We start from the raw sequence: 19,768 nt of genomic DNA on the forward strand, positions 1-19,768 counted from the left end.
CTGTATATTTATTACAGTCTATTTATTCTTTATACATAGTCTGTTTATTTTCATGCTTCATTAAGTTTGTCATCGTGATTCATTCTTTGCAGCTGAATGTGTGGGTCTCCCTGTTTGATCTCCCTCTGTACAGAGGGATGTTTGCTGGCCTGTGGTTGGGTACTTCCAGATGGTAAGACAGCTGCCCTAATTGTCTGAGGCTCACAGTGGCTCAGATCTCGAGTCACCTCTTCCACATACAGCATAGCTGCTATCTTACTCCTGTAATAAGGATTGAACCAAAGCTCAAAGCATGCTACTTATGTAAAGAGGTTGCCAAGTTGTACTTCTTGCAAGTGTTGCATCTTGCTGCCCTTGTGAAGAATTTTGTAGGGACTGTGTTTCCACCGCACATAGGATTCTTTAAGTAGGAGCCTTGTACATGTTGTTTTCACATGGAGTGAATGACTTCAAACTTTGTCTGGGATCTACTGTAACTACCCATTCCTGCATTTTCACTGAAGAATGCAACTGGAGCATGAAATATGTGCGAAGTGGGCAGAGAAGTGGATTGGTTTCTCTGAAGGCTGTGATGCTGTGTGATAACAAGTTGGGTGCTTACGGTTGTATGAAGATACGCAGTTGTCACCTGGGTTTCTGAGTGTAGGAATACTACCTGTAATAAGTGTGCAATGCATGAACTGGATGGCTTGCCTAACTAGTTTCAGAAAAAATTTGATTTGAACACCATAATACTGATAACATAACCGTGACTCAGAAAATATTTTTTTGCTTTTTATATGAAAAATGTTACATTAAAAACTCAAGGAACAGAATTACAGTATTCAAGTAAAAATATCTTTCTCTTATAGATGGTGATTCTCAGTCTCTTAAGGAGCATCTCATTGATGAGCTGGACTACATCCTTTTGCCAACGGAAGGCTGGAATAGGCTAGTTAGCTGGTACACACTGATGGACGGTCAGGAGCCAATAGCACGCAAGGTACTCTTAAATTACCTACCGAGATGAATATGATTCAGGTGGAGTCCTGCAAACATGCAGGAGCTGCACAGGAATTTATCAGAAGATTGGAAGTTCTGGCCTATGATAATCGTATAGACAACTCCTGCTTTATTTGCTTATTGATATCTAATTTTTATTCAGATTTTGGGGGCTTAGGTTTTTAATATTGAGAAATGATGCAAAGAATATAATACTTTTTCTGGAAGTAAGCCCTCTACTATTTCAAGAAAACTTACTTTAGAAGCTTGTAAGCCTATTAATGCAAATGATTTTGTAATTAAGTATAAACCTCTAAAACTGTATTGACTATATTAGTGAAAAGCCTAACTCTAATAATGTTAACACTGGAGAGTAATTGCTAGTTCCTCTTCTGATAAGCACAGTTTCCTGTATTCAGCAGCTTGCTAAGGGAGTTTTTTCTTTAAGCAAAAAGCTTTCTCAACACAAGGTATGGTGGATACTGTGGCCCTCCGTCAGTATGATGTTAATTTTTGCTTGCTCCAGCACATACCATCCTTATTATTAAGGTGACAGGACATTTTAATCAGTTAATTGATCAGATAATCTTTTTAGATTGTACTATTCTTAAGGTTTTCAGGTTAGTGATTACAGTTGCATCCTCACTGGACTGAATTACAGAAGTTTTAAAATACGTTTTGGTATGTTTGCATTTCTAAATTGACCATTAGGGCATATTCTTTCAGTTACGGGGATCTTTATTTCTTAAAAACTACTGAAAGAATATTGCGATGAGAATTTAGTTTAATATTACTTCCGATGTAATATAACTTTTTTTTTTCTCCTATGGTATGAGTATGGTCTAACTACATGCATGCTGGCCACTTACTTGAATTGCATTTCTTTCAAACAAATGCCAGATTTAGCTATAGAAGTAATTTTGTGTCTTCAAGGTTCATTTGGTCAGCAATAGAAGTAGTTTGGGGTTTTTTCAACATTCTCTTTAATATAATAAAAGAGATCATTTTTTAAAGAGGCATCCCTGGAATGTCTCTTTCTTTTTCTCTAGTTCTGTAAGAGCTGAAATCCTTTAAAATGACTCCTCTTCTTTAGAGATATATCTGTTACCAACTTGTTACTATTTTTCCTGAAGATGGATTTCAGTAAACTGAATGCTCTTCCGTCATCATGGTAAAGTAAAAGTTCTGTAATTTTTTCACTTTGGAGGGGGAATGGAAGGAGAGAGAAGGGAAATGAGAGTAACTTGTCATCTACTTGGAAGGAACTAACTGGAAAAATACTTGGAGTGTAGTGAGTGTCCAGGTAAACTGGTATAGCTTCATTATTTTCTGCCAATATGAACAGTAGTTATGCTCTGAGATGCATTTTCAGGTTCAGAATTTTTCTTTCTGATCCTTTTGTTGTTTGTTAATGATTCTTTTTCCTGTCTGCCTTAATGATCTTTAACAGAGATGGGATGATACTTTTCTTTAATCCTCTTTGTTGTATCAACTTTTTTTGAAATACTGATCCAAATTTTAAATTGATACAATGTTGTACTTGATCTATATCAGATAACATTATGAATTTATGTAGTAAGATGTGGTAATACTACCACCACAGTGTCAGTTTTATTCTCAGAAATGTCTTAGCCATGCCGCACCGTTTTGTTTGCTGCAACTATTTTATTGTTACTCTAGTAGCTGAAAACCCTACTAAGCTGCTCAAATTAAGATGCGTTTTTATTTAAATGTCATGGTTGGCAGTCACTAAAGCTAAGGCAAACTACTGAACGGCAATGAAATCATTCACTAATTTTTTTTTTCCTGTGGCACATGCATACAAGTTATATTTGTACAGCAGATAGCAGATCTCTCCTAGCAATTAGCTGGTGGCTTTTTTTTTTACCATATTTGTCAGATGTATCACATATCAGGCCGATGGTTATTTTTGGAACAGTCTACATGACTAAGTACTGCAGTTACACTTTGGAAGATCAAAGGGAAAAACATTTAAGAGGTGACCCTGAATATTCTTTTCTACATTTTACTTTTATTAAAAAAAAATCCTGTATACTTAAGTATTTTGTAATAGATACAAAAATGAACATATACAGCAACTGTAATGAGTAGATGAAATTTCAAATGAATGTATTCATTATCAGAATATAAGTGGAAGATTTGTAGATCTTGTTTAAATAGAGGATTTGTTTTAAGATGTGATATCCAGATTTTAGGAGTGTGTATTCTGGTTTCAATAAGTATCCTTTAACTGTGAAAACTAGTTCTTCATGTTTTGAGGAAGTCGCATACAATGAATATGTTCTGAAATAAAAATAACTTCTGGTATTTTTTATCTTTTGGTCAAGTATCTTATCTTTTGGTTATGTATGCGTATTTGTGATTTCCACTGTACTTAATGCTTTGAGAGTCATGATGGTGATCTTGTTATACACAGGCAAGACATCATCATCATGCAAAAAAAATTAGTTTTTTTTTAGTTTACTGTATTTCTAAAAAGTTATAGGATAATTTTAGTTCTAATTTTTGGCATTTATTAAGTTTCCTACATTTCCTGAACTTCAGTTTTTTGAAGAGTTCTCAAAAATATTTTGAAATGTGTATGTGAAAACATATTTGGACTGATACCTGATCCCAATCTGTTTTTCAGGTCGTTGAACAGGGTATGTTTGTAAAGCACTGCAAAGTAGAAGTATATCTAACAGAACTAAAGCTTTGTGAAAATGGAAATATGAACAACGTTGTCACACGAAGATTTAGTAAAGCTGATACAATAGGTATGCACAACTATTTTTAAAACTACATGATTGTTACTTGTTTAAATAGTACTTGGTAGCAAGTTCTGAATAAGTAAGTTTCTAGGTAAAATGATACATGGGTATTGTAACCATTAAAAAGGACGAGACTAGTCTTGTTTGGATCAAAATTAAAAGTTAAATGATTTGAAAGATTTTGGATTTTAATACATTTTTTTTTAAAAAAAAAAGTGCATTTTATTATCTAGGCATCTGTGTTAACTCCAGAAGTTTGCGCTTTTCAGGAAGTGAACGGTGTAATATTCTTCATTATCTTTACTGGATTCCACTGTCCTTTCTCTTGGCTTTTGGTGTGTAAGGAATATATTTTTTCATGTGTTTCCGTTCATGTCTTTCATTAGCCAACGCTTTTTAGTCATATATATAAAGAGAAGGATATATTACTGTTGTAGTTTAACCTGGCTGGCAGCTAAACACCATGCAGTTGCTCTTTCACTCTCCCCCATCCCCTGGTGAATGGGAAAGAGAATTAAATGGGAAAAGGCAAGGAGACTTGTAAGTTGAGATAAGAAAAATTTAATAATAGTAAAAAAATAAAAGTATTAATGATAAAAAATTAACAAACCAATAATAATAATAATTTATGTCTCTATATAATTTTAATAATATATGCAAACAAGTGATGTATAGTGTAATTGCTCACCACCCAGTGAAAAACACCTATCCTGTCCCAAGCAAGCAATCCTGAAACTGGTAAGTCCCAAAACTGCAATCCTGGACAAGTGAGAGGCCCAAAAAGAGAGCAAGAGGTAGGTAGAACCCTGATAGTCCAAGGAAAAGACAGAGAGTCCCACAAAAGAGAGAGAACCACTCGACTTCCTGGTTAACCCCCATCTATATACTGGACATGACATTCCATGATATGGAATATTCCATTGACCAATTTGGCCCTCAATTCTAAATCTAAGTTCAAATCGTAAGGAGAGTTGTGGGCCTTCTGTCCCAGCCATGCTTCACCCCAGCCTGTTGTCCTCCTCCACACTGGCAAAACATGGGAAGCTGAAAAGGCCTTGATGTCTCAGCACCAACTGTAAACATCAGTGCGCTATCAATATTCTTCCCATAACAAATCCCATTCTAAATCCAAAACACAGCACTATTCTTGTTGCTGAAAAGACAAAACTCACTCTGTCCCATCCAAAACTAGGGCAGTTACAAAGCAAAAGAATGAATTGAATTTATAAATTAATGGGTAAAGGTGACCTACAAAGGCAATATTCTGTGAGTTGTGAAATGGCAGGCTAGGCACAATCTTTCACAGTAACTGAGTCCTGTATTAAACCTTTAACTTGTTTTTGTTTTTTTTTTGTAGTTATTTTGTCTGCATTATGTATTATGTCGTTGTTTGAAACCGTGTTTTGACATATTTGTCTCTAAAAATAAGTCAGAACATATGCAAAGATATTGCTGATCATATAAACTCAATTTTTGATGTATTTGTGCGTGTGTATCTGAGATAAGACTCTTCCAATCAGCTGGTTTTGTGCAGTTAGACTTGTACTTTATGCCCTTGCTGCTTTATGCTCAGCCATTACTCTTTGTTTACATTCTTTGACAGCAATGTAGAATTTTTCAGGTTTTGCTTCTCTTTACGTTATGGGTAGTAATTCATACTTGCTACACTGTAATTCTTTGCAGATTGCTTGCTTTAAAAACAGAATAGTTTTACTTCGTTAAAGATTAAATTTTAAAGTTAAATAAGTAATCATCTGCTTGTATTAGAATAAACAAAAAAAATTATGGAATTTGTCCTTGAAAACAAGCCTTCAGTGTTGTTTGTTAATTGGCCTTTTTGAGATCTGGTTTAACTTGAGAAGATGTACTTCATTGTTCTCTAAGCAAACCTAGAAACTTTTAACATCCTTCCCTGAAAACTAAATACAAGCTATTTTGCAGCCATACTGAATTTAATTGTATCTTCGGCATTATTGGGAATGGATGAATTTCTGACATTTTTGTTTCTCTAGTCAGAAGCAGGACATTTTGGAATGACTGTTACTTGGAGTTGTATTTATTTTTTCTTAGCAGAGAGCCAATTACAATTACAAGAAAATTGTAATGGGAAACAGTCAGGCTCACTGACAAGCCCTTTCCAGGCACTGGCCTTACTTGCTTTCCTGAGATGTGGATGACATGCTCTTGGAGGCCTTAAAAACATGCCCTTTCTGGAGCTGAATCTTCTTATGCAGAGCATCAAGCAGGGCCATCCTAGCCCAGGACATCTGAAAGAGCTTGTATCTTAGAAGAAGAACTAGAAAAATTAAAACCACTTTTAGGAGTGAAAGAATAACTAATCCCTAAGGTTATTCTCTTATCATTCATTAATAAGATGGTGATATTTTTTTTCCTATCCTTACTTTAAGTATATTTAAGATAGTTCTGGAATTCATTAAATATATAGCAGAGATGCTCATTGTATCAATAAATAGTATGCAAGAGGAATCTCACAGAATCTTGATTATTTTTCATCCTTCCTTGCATATGGATATGTAAGGGATATGTTTTCATTTTGATTGCCAAAGACTTGTCATACAAAAGAGTCAATGTCAGCCCCACTGAAGTGAGTGGACGTAAGGTACTATGGTCTTTTCAAGAAGTTTTAATTTTTCTACCCACCATCATTGATTATATTATTTACTGCCTTCAAAAGATCAAGACAAGACCTTCCTTAATTCATGTAAACAGAGAAAGTTTTGGAGCATGAGGACAATATAACGTTCACCTGCCAATCTTGAAATGTATGTTATTCCTGGAATACCTTTGCTTTTCCATTCAAATAGAAACTAAGCTAAGCTGTATGTCAATAAGTTAGTGCAAAGTAGGAAAAAATAATTATAAACGGCAGACTTAATAATGACAGTCATTTCTTGGGGTGGTACTGGAAAGGTCTAATGTATTCTTTGGACCTTCTTGGGGATCTTGTACAATTGAGGACTCTCTCCTTGAAGATAGTGCGTGTTAATTTTGTGACTGATTGATTGCTGACTCTTTGGGGGGATGGTTTTTTAATTCTAAAAAGAAAGTGAGCTGGACAATAGATGTAGTTCAGGCAGCATCTCAGTCTAGTTACTGTTGCTTATCTTGGGGAACATCAGGGCTTCTGACTGAAAATGTGTTAATGATCCATTCAGGAGTCTTAATCATATGAAAGTATGATACAACTAAGTCATCAGCTAATGTGTACATGTTTTCTACCTTTATTCAAAAGTTTTAGAAACCATGAAATGACAGAAAGACTATCTGTAGCTTCTGTTCTGGACAAGTAGGAGTCAGGTTGTGTCTGCAATGCCAGAAACAATTCCAAAACTGAGCTGATAGACTTTGTAGAAGATTATACCAGTGGCTCTTCATCTAATGGACTTTTGGACTTTTGCTAGTAAGTTATCTTGGCAGATGGCTTTGATTCATCTTTCCTTGTAATTTGCTGCAGAATACAAGAATTTAAAACTTGACAGCCTTGAGGACAATTTATTCTGGGATCTTTGACTAGCCTTTCCCCTCTTTAGGAAGCTGGGATTACTGTTTCATAGTACAGAGTATCATTTTAGTAGTTTCCTTTAGCCTGTATTTGTGATAGCACTAACCTTGAAGAGTCAGCGTCTACTTGTATTAGGACCCACTGAACTTGTCCAGCATCTCATCAAGACTTTTCCACATAGTCTTGCAAAATAAATAAAATAAATAAAATAGTCATAAAATAGTACTTAAATAATGAAGCTGCTTTTTGGAGGAGCTGTCTGATTTTTAACCACATCGGATATATCCTATATGGGATCCATAACCTTTAACTCTAGAAGTGAACTATCTCAAATTGTGGCTATGTAGCTAATGGAGTGAGAGGCATCTTTAAAGGGCAGTTCTTTCTGTCGTTTGTAGACATCATCCTAATACTAATCATCTCGTACATGGGTTGTGCATAACACTACTAGAGGAGAACACCATACCAATATGGCCTCAGATCGGATCTATGTGAATATAATGTGTTCATTTGTACTGGAATAGGCACTTTCACTTTAGATCATAAGCCAGCACTTCAGTGATACTTGCTGGGGGGCAGAGGGAAGAATTATGAAGTGTGTATTGGTTATGTTCATGGAAGTATGTGAAAGAACCTTAGTTTCACAGTCTCACAGTTAGCATAATAGTCAAGTGAAACATGCTCCTCCCAGAGTCTTGGACATAATGTGTAGTCATTTGATAGGATTGATGCTTCCTATCTTAGAACAGTTCTGTTAGTGAAGCTGAAATATGTCAAAAATTAACATAATAAATGTTAACTTCGTACTTGCAAAGAATACAAGCTGCAATGCTCAAATAATTGTCGTTATTAATAAGATAATGAAAAATTATCTTTTGTAAATTCTTTTAGTGAAAGTCATTGATAAATCTGGATTCTTATGTTTTTTGAAAATTATTGCTGACTAGATCCATTCTTCTATGCAAACATAGTTATTTGAAATCATTAGATGAGAATTGATTCAGACAGTACGTGACTTTTTTTTTTAGAAAAAAAAGTCAACAAACCAAGTAACAGCCTGTTTCCTTGTTTATAGCACCTGCCTTGCCTATATATCATCTCTATTACAGAAACAGATGATCCAATCTGACACTGGCTTTCATACTAAAATGTGTGTTAACTAGTACAGAAGGGAATTGTGGTCGGCCTACTACATCTACAAATATTATACTGGCCAGTTGTCGTTCATTTCACAAGTCAATAGCTGAGTTTTTACAAGGTACTTTTAAGCTTCAGGTCTCATTTTGACTTTTCATGTTTAACATAGTGGAAGAGAAAATTATAATCTCAAGTAAGAGAGAGCAAGAGGGATGCTAGAGGAGCTGACACACTGGTGTTTTATCCTGAGACTCCAGAAGAGGAATGTCTCTCAAAGGGCTTGCAGTGCCCATTTTTGTAATTGTGTTTTCAGTGATCATCAGGAATAAACTGTATGTTTGTTGACTCCTGTTTTGTTTTGTGTTAGCTGTTACAAGACTTGGCTGCCATAGGGCTTTATGAGTGTACTAATTAAAAAAAAATACAAGCACCTAAGTGAGGTTACTGTAGTATAGCACTGTACATATTAGTTCAAATTAAAGAACTCTTAAATAAACTCTACTTTTATGCAAGGAAAATTGAGTTAATTATGAACTTAAATTTCAGTTGTAGACAATAGTTATACTGCCTTAAAATTCTGTAACACTGATTATACTTCTGTCAGGTAGAGTAGGAGCTGGTAGACCTTTTTATGTTAAATCTTCCAGTGATATAAAATCTTTCATCATTCTTTTAAAATAAAGTTATGTGCTTCAGTTTTACAGATTAGTCTTTAATTTCCATGAGCATGTAAATTAAAGTTTATGCATACATATTCTGGTTAGTGCACTGAGATACGGGTATTAGAAGAGTGAAAACCAAAAAGAGTTTGATTTAGGGAGAAGAACAGAATGAATTACGCTCCCTGCACCTGCTTTTGCTGCCAATCTCCCTTCTAATCGTTCCCTACCCACCCACACTCCTGTGTTATCGCTCTGAGAAATTAGTAGATGGGTACCTAGGTACCCATCCTGTCATCTGTTATTTATCAACTTGTCCTTATTCGCTGATCTTTGCTAAGAGATTCAGGAGGGAATAAAATAGTCCTTTGACTGTTTGCATTTTAAAGGTAAGTGAACTGGTGACTTCCTGCTTGTCCTACAACATGATGTAGTTACATGGCTATTTCTACAGTTTCATTCATATTTTGAATATAAGAAAAGAGTAGGTGATCTGATGCTTAATTCAGCCTTACAGTTTGCGTAGTGAAATGCTAAGCTTGTGTTCTCTTCCTTTCAAAACAGATACGATTGAAAAAGAGATAAGAAAAATCTTCAATATTCCAGGTGAAAAAGAGACCAGATTGTGGAATAAATACATGAGTAATACTTTTGAACCTTTGAATAAACCAGACAGTACCATACAGGATGCTGGTTTATACCAGGGACAGGTACAGTGTAATATTATTTATTTTTTAATATGTTTATTTTTTTACTAATGAAAATATAGCTGTTCCCAATGAATTTTCCTTCTTTTTAAATGAAACTTGCTTCTTAATAGATTGTGTTAGGGATAGAGGATTTTGTAAACAAATTCGTCACAATAAAAGTAGTCTTTGAGTGTATTTTTAGGGTTAAAGATCTGTTTAACTCTCCAGGAGAAGGAAAAGTAAATGAACATAAGTAACATTGCAGACTTGAATTTGGTAAAATCTGAAATAAAAAAATATTCCTAGAATCTAGGATATGTTCCTATAATGAAACCCCAAATTTGAGGAACTTTTTAGGTACTTTAAAAGAACAATGTCTTCTAGTCAAATTCTACTGTCCAGGTTTCAGAAAGAAATTAAGAAAAAATGAAAATATTTCAGGTAAGAACTATAGAGACAAAAGAGCTTGAAAACCAGCTTTAGCGTGAGACTATATCATCACTTTAAAATCCCTTTATGGCAGGATTTCTTACAAGGTAATTTTCTTACCTTTCCAGAAAGGAAAATAAAGAATAAATATTGGGTATTAAAGCTGCACAAATATAAATGCGAATGGATTGAACAATTTCATTGTTATAATAACTTTTCAGATTATTGCATTGATTCTTTAGTCTTGAAATAGTTGAATGCTTTTTCAACAACTGTAGTTCATGCTGTCCTGCTACAAATATGAATGGATGAAATTTGATGGCAGTAATTGTAGGCAAGATTATATTCAAGTATTTGCCTTGAAATACTTGACTCTAACCTACTTACCAGCAGTATTTATGCTGTGCTTCAGTTTTCTTTTATAGCATGGAGGGTAAGTAATCAGTGCACCAAAATAACAGCTTGAGCTATTGTGCCCTTTAGCTTCATGCTGCACGCACTTAACCCTCACACAGGTAATTTTAACAACGCAGAGGTCCTGCTGGAAGAGCCCACATCTCCCTTAAGACTTGCATCAAAGATGTGACTTGCAAATTGCCTCTGTCCTAGTGAAACATTAACTATGAAGCAAGCATGGTCTAATATAGCCTTAAAAAGATCTCTTGGTGACATCTGTACTTTCAGCAAAACAAATATTGTTCAAAACCAAGTTTAACCATGGTTTGTGGAAATGCTAAATGTCATGGTAGACCACGTGTGTTTGGTCAGTTGCACTTGCTGACACACAAGGTTGTTATTTTTGTTGCTGAGCTTCCTAATCTAATAATAGTTATTTTGACTACTATAGTCCACCTAACCTAATAGTTATTTTTTACTGTGTAGTTCTAAACTCTGTATGAGATTGAGTAAATTAATGTTTTTAATTTATCAGATGGTTTCTGAAGTGAGCCTTTAGGGATTCCGTTGAACTTTTAAGTCTAAGTCTTTCTTCCTTTTATTTAGTAGTCTCTGAGAGCCAATGGAAGAAAATATGGCAGAATCTGTCTTACAGCATTCATGACCAAAGACAGCAGACTACTCTTTTCAGGATAGAAAGCAGGTCATGATATAAGGCTGGTTTTCAATGTCATGTCTTAGTGTCTTCAGGCTGAAAATGTGATTGCATCTTCAAGTGGCAGCATGACTTATGTTTAAGGTTTTGAGCATATGTGTATATATATATGAATGTATGTCACAGTATAGACACATACAGGCATAGCATGGCAGTTAACCGACATCCTGAAACATCAGTGTACAGTTATACAGAATTAGTTGCATTGGAAATTAAGAGTTAGATTCAGTTTAGATATTGGAGTCTAGTTGCTGTTTCAGATGAAACTAGAAGCTATCCCAGCTGTCAATCCAGAAAGGCATGAGCTGTTTGTAGGTCCTGTGTCGTATCTGCCAGCGTAGGGCAGATATCTCAAATACCCAAAGGCATTTCAAATGGCACTCAACGCCTGTGTTAGGGACTGAGTGTTCTGTACTCCTTTTTGTACCATAACAACTTGAATGAAATTAATTTCATTAGCCAATTGTCCCATTAATATTAGTTCAATGCTTCTGCAAAAATGCAGGAGTAACCAGACAGGTACAATTTTAAGGATATCAAGGCAGAGAAAATGGTTGGTTTGTTTGTTTGTTTTTTTCCCTACCAATTTGTGTTGGGTGACAAGCAAAATTCCTTCAAGAATATCCCATCATTAACAGGGCTGTTGTACAGACATGATTTCTATAGATTCATAGATTTTATTTAGACATTGCAGGTCGTCTTCTGACCTCTATGAGAAGTAGGGTCTTGCCATTTTATCCATGGATTGTTGAGACAGAAATATTAAGTGACTTGCCCAAAGTCACTTACCCATTAAGGTGTGGGAGAAAAAAGTGCATAGAGCAAGAGGAAGGTGCAGTGTAATTGAGTGGAATATTCTTGAACCTCAGGGAATAGTAAATTAAACATCAGTCTTTTCTTGATCAATCACATGTCAGCAAATCCATTAAAAAGACTGGAACAGAAAGCAATCTGATATTTTTATTTCATTTTCTTATTACACTTTTTGTTTTAGGTACTTGTGATAGAACAGAAGAATGAGGATGGGACATGGCCAAGAGGTCCTTCAACTCCTAAGTAAGCTGGGAATTTAAGTCACATTATTCACTACGGCTTAACTATTTTCACATGTTATTTTGCTTTAAAAAACCTCTGTTTTTAAAAGTGGCATTTTATTTTGAAAATCAGCCTTCAGATGTTTTAGCTGAAAATGTGACAAATAGTTTATTTGTTGTAAGTGGTACACATTGTAGAACAGGACGCGTATACGTTGCTTAACTTTGTTGATTTCAGCCACTGATATGCATTACCCTGCTTAAAAATAAATAAAAAAAATTTGTAGTAAAAACCTAAAACTTAGCTTATTTTACTTGGTTTTCTGTTTCAAAGCGGAGCGTATCTGTTAGGTGAACATAGATACGTGTATTTTATCAGTATTTTTCTTCTATATAAATGTTTTCATGGATAACTTGTCCTTTTGTCTCTGGAGCACAATATTTACACATAAACGTTATTTAAATTGCAGTGTACATTACCAGCGTGTTGTTTTTGTTTGTTGGGCTGTCATCAGTTAACAGAGTATGATGTTTTTTTCCTTTTCTGTTCTCCTTGCTGCTGTTGTCAACAGCACCTTGATAATGGCAAATGAGTAGGAAGACTTGAGTGTGGTTTTTCTCATTTAGACAGATAAAATCTTTTTAATATTATTTCCAGAATCTAAATCATATTCTGTTTGTTTTGAAGAACAGTTGTAACTAGTTACTAGTAAACCAACATGATCTCAACCTTACTAATAGTTAACTGTGTTTTCACCCATTATTGTCTGGTTCTTGAACATATCTTTCATAAAAAGTTATTTTCAGTTTCTTTTATTCCTTTTTATATTCTGCATTCATGTAATTGAGGTTCACTGTTGCTTTAGAACAGTTTTATAGTATCATTGCTTGTCATTTGAATGACAGAGATTCTTTCTTTGGTGTTTTCTCAAGCACTTTTATCAGAAACACTAGCTTCTATTAAGTTGCTTAGTGAAGTCTGAGTTTAATTTAAGCTTAGTATGAGCAGTGTGATCTTGCTTAGCAAGATGTTATGACACAAAGGATTGAGACTGTAGACCGGCAGAAAGAATTGGGTGCAAAATACTTGAAGTTTAATCTCTGACCTCAAAAAGCATCTAATAGAAATATAAATTCTGAGTCAAATTTTAAATATAGATTTTGAAAGTTAAAAGAATTTAGATAACTCAATGTCATGGATTCTTTTGGAAGTTTTGGTAGGAAGATATTCTTGGTGGTGATATCAGCTTTATTCTACCAGATTTCCATTCCACTTTATGGAAGACATTCAGAAGCAGTATCTCATTTAATTAATATCTCCTGGAAAATGCTTGTTCTGGGGACAAGTAAAATGATAATTGAAAATACTGGTGTCAGCAGAGGATATAAGTAAACCAGCAAATGAGGATGAATAGTTTTACTGTGAAGCTGGAGTATGTGTTTGAGGTTTGGCAGCTATCAGAAAGATTGATTGAAATTTGGTATTCAAATGCATTATATTAGTGGAAGGTTTGCAAAATTTAGTGGATTCAAATAGAAACTATCAAGAAGCTGTCATGGGGACAGGTTTTTACATCTGTTTAAAACTTCATGAAAATCTAATAAATGTATAAAGGGGTAGAAATATTAAACACTTGCTTTTGAGTCTTCTGTGTGAGATGCATTAGGAGTGTTAGTTTGTCATCACAAATTGTATACATCCAGATGCCTTCCTACAGTCCTGTCATTGGTCACACACTGGTCTTGCACCAGTTCCTGCTGAGACTACCTGTCTGTAGTTCTTGTTTCAGAAGAGTACAAATTTTAAACATAAATTCTGAGGCCAGGGAATAAAACACCATATTTAGGAAGGTCAGAATATAGAACATTGGAATGTATGAAAGGTTTATAATGCTTGAAAAGGGCAGGATCACTTCAGAACATTAGCTAAGCTTTTCACAGAATAGTTGAGGTTGAAAGGCATCTTCAGAGATTGTCTGATTCAACCCACCTGCTCAAAGAACCTACAGCAGGTTACTTGGGACTGCGACCAGTCAGGTTTTGAGCATCTCCAAGGATGGAGACTCCACAGCTTCCCTGGGAAACAGATTCCAGTGTTTGATAACCCTCGCTGTAAAAGAAAATTTCTGATATTTAAATAGAATTGCCTGTGCTTCAGTTTGTGCCCATTGCCTCTTCTCCATTTAGTGGGCACCACTGAGAAGGGTCTTGCTCCATCTTCTTCATTCCCTCCCATGGGGTGTTTGATAAGATCACTGATAAGACACACAGTGATAACACACTGATAAGATCACTCTGGGGCTTTCTCTTCTCCGGGCTGAACAGTCCCAGCTCTCTCAGCCTCTCCACATAGGTCAGATGCTGCAATCCCTTGATCACCTTTGTGGCCTCTCACGGACTGGCTCTGATATGTTCCTGTCTCTCTTGTACAGGGGAGCCCAGAAGCGAACTTGGCACTCTGGAGTGTCTCGCCAGTGCTGAGTGGAGGGAAGGGATCACCTCCCTTGACCTGTTGGCAGTGTTCTTCCCAGTGCAGCCCAGGAGGCTGTTGGCTCAAGGACACATTGCTGGCTCATGTTCAGCATTTTGTGCAGCAGGACCCCAGGTGCTTCTCTGCCAAGCTGCTTTCCATCTGGTCATCTGCCCCCTCCCCTGCCTCAGTGTGCACTGGTGCTTGGGGTTAGTTCTCCTCAGGTGCAGGCCTTGCGTTTCCTTTGATTGAACTTCATCATGTTCTTGTCTACCCATTTCTCCAGCCTGTCGAGGTCCATCTGAATGGTGGCACAACCTATGTTGTGACAGTTGAAAATGAGAGATAGTAGTAAGATGTTTTGCGCGTTTTCCCTGCCGTTGTCTTGTTAGCAGAAGCTTAACAGCAATCTTTTTATTGATTGCTTCTTTTGTCAGTTTTTTTCTTCCTACTGCAGGTGATGAATATTGGCAGTTTTTTACGAGAAATATGTTAAAGGTGTGAGCATTTTTTTCTAATGCAGGGAAAGAACATATTTACTTTGCAAGTGGCAGGATTGAGACCTCAGCTCAGTATAGGATAGAACATTTTAGAAAATGATAATTATGTTTCTCTTAAAAGTGTAATGAATTGGTACAAGTGAAAAGATCAATTATCATCATAATGGTCTCTTCTGAAGAAACTAGGAAGAAATAATTTCAAGTTTGAAATCCTTATTATATCTTGCTGTACAACTTAGAATTTCAGCTCTATATCTGAGCTTGTCAGTGTTTGGATTTCTTTTGTGTGTACTGTTTTCTAACTTCTGAATTTACTTAATTTTGAAAGTAATTGCAACAACTACTGTAAAAACCCCTCTGAAGTTTGATATCTGCTATTGTTTCATATTTTACTGCTACTTAATGTTTTTGGTGGTTTTTTTGTTGTTTTTTTGTCTGAAGGTATCTGAATGTGATTTACATTCTGAAAGTGTGCACAAGGTCAGTCAGGCTTAGGAATAGCTGCAGTTTTGGCTCTCTGAGAGGCTCCGTTTCTGTTTATATCAGCTACTGGGATGTTTGTTGCTCAAGAAGCTTGGCTTCTGTGAAACTTTTTCTAGGGAGCTCATAGTGACTTCTCCTGGAATGCCTTTACTGTCATCTGCTCCCAAAATAGTCATTGCTCAGCATTAAAGGGCAGTTCTGCAGAAAATTTTGTTTAACTAACTTTTCTGTGAATAACTGTCTCCTCAATGCCATAAACGTGACAAACTCATCCAAACATGGAGATCCTAGTTGCTTTGGTAGTTTAGTTGCTGCTGATCCCAGTCCTTGAACAAAGACTTGTGATCTGTGTGCAGATAATTTTTTTTTCATATCTGCATCTTTCTGCAGGAGATTATTCCACAGGCAGAAAAACAACCATCCAACTAACCCTACTTGAATGGTTTGTTATCGTCAAGAGGATATTTTAAACTAAGATATAAAAAAATCTAAGGTTGTAGTTTAAGTAACTTAGGCAACTTTACTACAAAATCAAGTTACTTGTGCTCAGGAAAAACTGTACAACAATTAAAACTGTTCATCCAATTTGTGATTGTAAAACTTGAGACAAGGAGAAGGAATGAGTTTAAGTTTTGAAGTTCCTCAATTCACCAAACGAATGGCTGGGACAAGGTTTCTATTCGTTTTCTGTTAAGAAGTTGTCACCTGTTTATGTGCAAACCTAAAAGCAAGTTATACATACAAAGAAGCTGTTAACTAGGAACTTACTTCCTTCTAATTTTAGAAAAGTATTGTTTACTCTTTTCTTAGAAAACAAACATTAAATCTATTATATGATATATATCAATGATCTATCATATCATATATCTATGATCTATCATATTCTTCAAAAATGCTTCTTACGTAGTAAAAAACTGAGAATTTTTAATTACTCTTATCAATATACATCTGTGTATATAATAAAAGTAACATTTAATTCTGTTCCAGTTTTTTTAGACTTCACTGTGGAATAAATCATTCTAATCAAATAGCCAACTACTTTGCATAGTTTACAGATGGTCTGCTGTTAACTTTAACAATTTTTGCATGTAAAAGGGAACACATTTTTTTATTTGTTTATTTTGACCATAGAAAAATTTGAGACTATACACATTCATATTTTTTTCTCCTTGTGATAATGAATGTTTTCTTACAGTATTTGTCACATGGTATGTTTTTTCATAATACTTTTTCTGGTTCAAATCTGTATGCCTTTTTATCTTGGAAAAACACTGAAGACTCTTACTTGATTCTTTTTTGTTTCTGAGCTGGATCCCGTAATGTTTTTAAGAGGAAAAAAAAAAAAAAAGCTTACCTATCCTTTTTGAAATGATTTAATGCTAGTGTATCCAACTTTTTTAGCAAAAAATATCCATGAGTCTTCAGAAGAAAAACTAAGTTTGTCTACTGAAATGAAAAGTATTGTCTTTAACAAAGAGATTTAAAATCTGTGGTGTTTTTTTTCCCCTGAAGTAGTTGTTGTGCAGACAGGTGTGACTTTCTACTGTAACTTTGCTGTGAGAAGGAAAATCATGAAGAATAGTGTGTTAACTGGGGACTTACTCTGTTATCTTAAATTGTAAAAGCAAGAGCTGTCAGAGCTTGTCGGCCAGTCAAGAGCTAGACTGCCTTTTGCTGATGCATAATAACTTGTTACACTGGAGTAACCATGTGTCTGAGCCCCTGTGGGTAAACATCAAACATTGGTAATGTACAACAGATGTTTTCAAGTTGGTTTAACAAACATGTTCATTAATATCAGTTAATGCAGGGTTGAGAAACTCTTAACAAATGCATGCCCTGAACATTAAATTTTTTTTGTTTGCTGAATGTTAAAATATCAACCTTTCATGCACATCCCCAAAGAAGTATGATTAACTGAATTAGTTGGGTTTTTGTAAGAAGAGAATAGTCTAAACTGAAGTAGGTTAAACATACTGAAGCTCACTTTAAAATACTAAACTATGTGCTAGCCTGATTATCACACCTTTGCAGAATCAGAGTCCTTAAGAATGAAAGGGCCTCTTGAGATCATTTCATCCAGTCCCCCTACTCAAAGCAGGGGCAGCTAGAGCAGGTTGCCCAGGACCATGTCCAGGCAACCTGCAGCCTGGACAGCCACTCTGGTCAGCCTGTTCCAGTTTTTGACCACCCTCACTGTAAAAAAGGTGACTGTTTTGTTTCTCTGTTTTGTGTTTTTTTTTTTTTTTTATGAACATCATCTAATATTCAGATGGAATTTCATGTGTTTCAGTTTACACCCATGGGCTTTTGCACTTTCGGTGGGCACCACTGAGAAGGGTCTTGCTCCATCTTCTTCACTCCCTCCCATTGTGTGTTTATACACACTGATAAGATCACTCTGGGGCTTTCTCTTCTCCGGGCTGAACAGTCCCAGCTCTCTCGGCCTCTCCGCATAGGTCAGATGCTGCAATCCCTTGATCACCTTTGTGGCCTCTCACGGACTGGCTCCAATATGTTCCTGTCTTTCTTGTACAGGGGAGCCCGGAATTGAACTCGGCACTCTGGAGTGTCTCGCCAGTGCTGAGTGGAGGGAAGGGATCACCTCCCTTGACCTGTTGGCAGTGTTCTTCCCAGTGCAGCCCAGGAGGCTGTAGGGCCAAGGACACATTGCTGGCTCATGTTCAGCATTTTGTGCAGCAGGACCCCAGGTGCTTCTCTGCCAAGCTGCTTTCCATCTGGTCATCTGCCCCCTCCCCTGCCTCAGTGTGCACTGGTGCTTGGGGTTAGTTCTCCTCAGGTGCAGACCTTTACATTTCCTTTGATTGAACTTCATCATGTTCTTGTCTACCCATTTCTCCAGCCTGTCAAGATCTGTCTGAATGGCAGCACACCTGTCTGGTATATCAGCCCCTCCTCCTGGTTTTGTGTCATGTCTAATCTTGCTGAGGGTGCGCTCTGTCCTGATGTTCTGGTCATTAATAAAGATGTTAGAGAGTATATGACCTAGTATTGACCCCTGCAGTATACCACTAGTGACTGGCCTCCAACTGGACTTCGTGCCACTGGTCAAAATCATGTGGGCCCAATGATTCAGCTGGTTTTCAGTCCATTTCACTCTTCACTTATTTAGCCCCTGCTTGTCTATGAGGATGTTACAGGGGACAGTGTCAAAATCCTTACTGAAGTTGAGATAAACAGCATCTTTTGTTCCCCCCTCATCTGCCAAGCTAGTAATCTCATCATGGAAGGCTATCAGGCTGGTAAGGAACATTTCCATTTTGTAAATCCATACTGACTAGTCCTCGTCACCTTCGTGTCCTTCATATGTCTGAAGTGGTTTCTAGGTTTAGTTGCTCCATCAGCTTCTTTGGGATTGAGATGAGCACTAGCCTGTAGTCCTCCGGATCTTCTCTCTTGTCCCCTTGAAGATATGAGTGTCGTTTGCTCTCTGCCAGTCTTCAGGAACCTCTCCCAATAGCCAGGACCTTTCAAAAATAAACGAGAGTGCCATCAAGTAACATCAGCCAGCTCCCTCAGCAGTTGGCGCATCCCATCAGGCCCTATGGTCTTATGTATCACTGCAGTAAAGTTTGGGGCTTAACCTGTATTTTGCTGGACTGTTAAAATGCTAAACTATAATAAATAATTTTGTGGGTTTTGTTTGTTAACTTTGAAAGGTAACTTTATGATCTGTTACATACTTCCCAATGTTTTTCCAGCTATGTTGAGAATTTGATTTACCACTTGCCTCTGAGAAACAAGGCCATTTAGTGATCATTGTTTTTTTTACAGCCAGAGTTGGAAATTTATTATTTTTATCAAACAAGTAACTGTATTCTTTGGACACCTTTCTCTGGTGTTTTAACACCACAGTAACATTAATACATGCTGAAGTTACTAAAAGGATACATACTTTGTCTTAGAACCTTGCATTTAAAACATAATTGAGTTTTTGTTGCACATTTAATTACTCATTTT

General features: G+C 36.2%; 1 protein-coding gene across 3 annotated transcripts in view; it reads left to right on the forward strand.

Moving 5' to 3' along the window:
* Window positions 1–19,768, forward strand: part of USP15 (ubiquitin specific peptidase 15) — a 68,021-nt gene that overhangs the window by 17,196 nt on the left and 31,057 nt on the right. For all 3 annotated transcript variants that reach the window (XM_086610810.1, XM_086610813.1, XM_086610811.1), the window contains exons 3-6: window positions 852–982; window positions 3,632–3,758; window positions 9,636–9,781; window positions 12,295–12,356. In XM_086610810.1, the coding sequence (XP_086466936.1) occupies window positions 852–982; window positions 3,632–3,758; window positions 9,636–9,781; window positions 12,295–12,356 (466 nt within the window). The remainder of the gene's footprint in view (window positions 1–851; window positions 983–3,631; window positions 3,759–9,635; window positions 9,782–12,294; window positions 12,357–19,768) is intronic.

Source organism: Tauraco erythrolophus, chromosome 4 (assembly GCF_009769465.1).
Source record: "Tauraco erythrolophus isolate bTauEry1 chromosome 4, bTauEry1.pri, whole genome shotgun sequence".
Taxonomy (NCBI): domain Eukaryota; kingdom Metazoa; phylum Chordata; class Aves; order Musophagiformes; family Musophagidae; genus Tauraco; species Tauraco erythrolophus.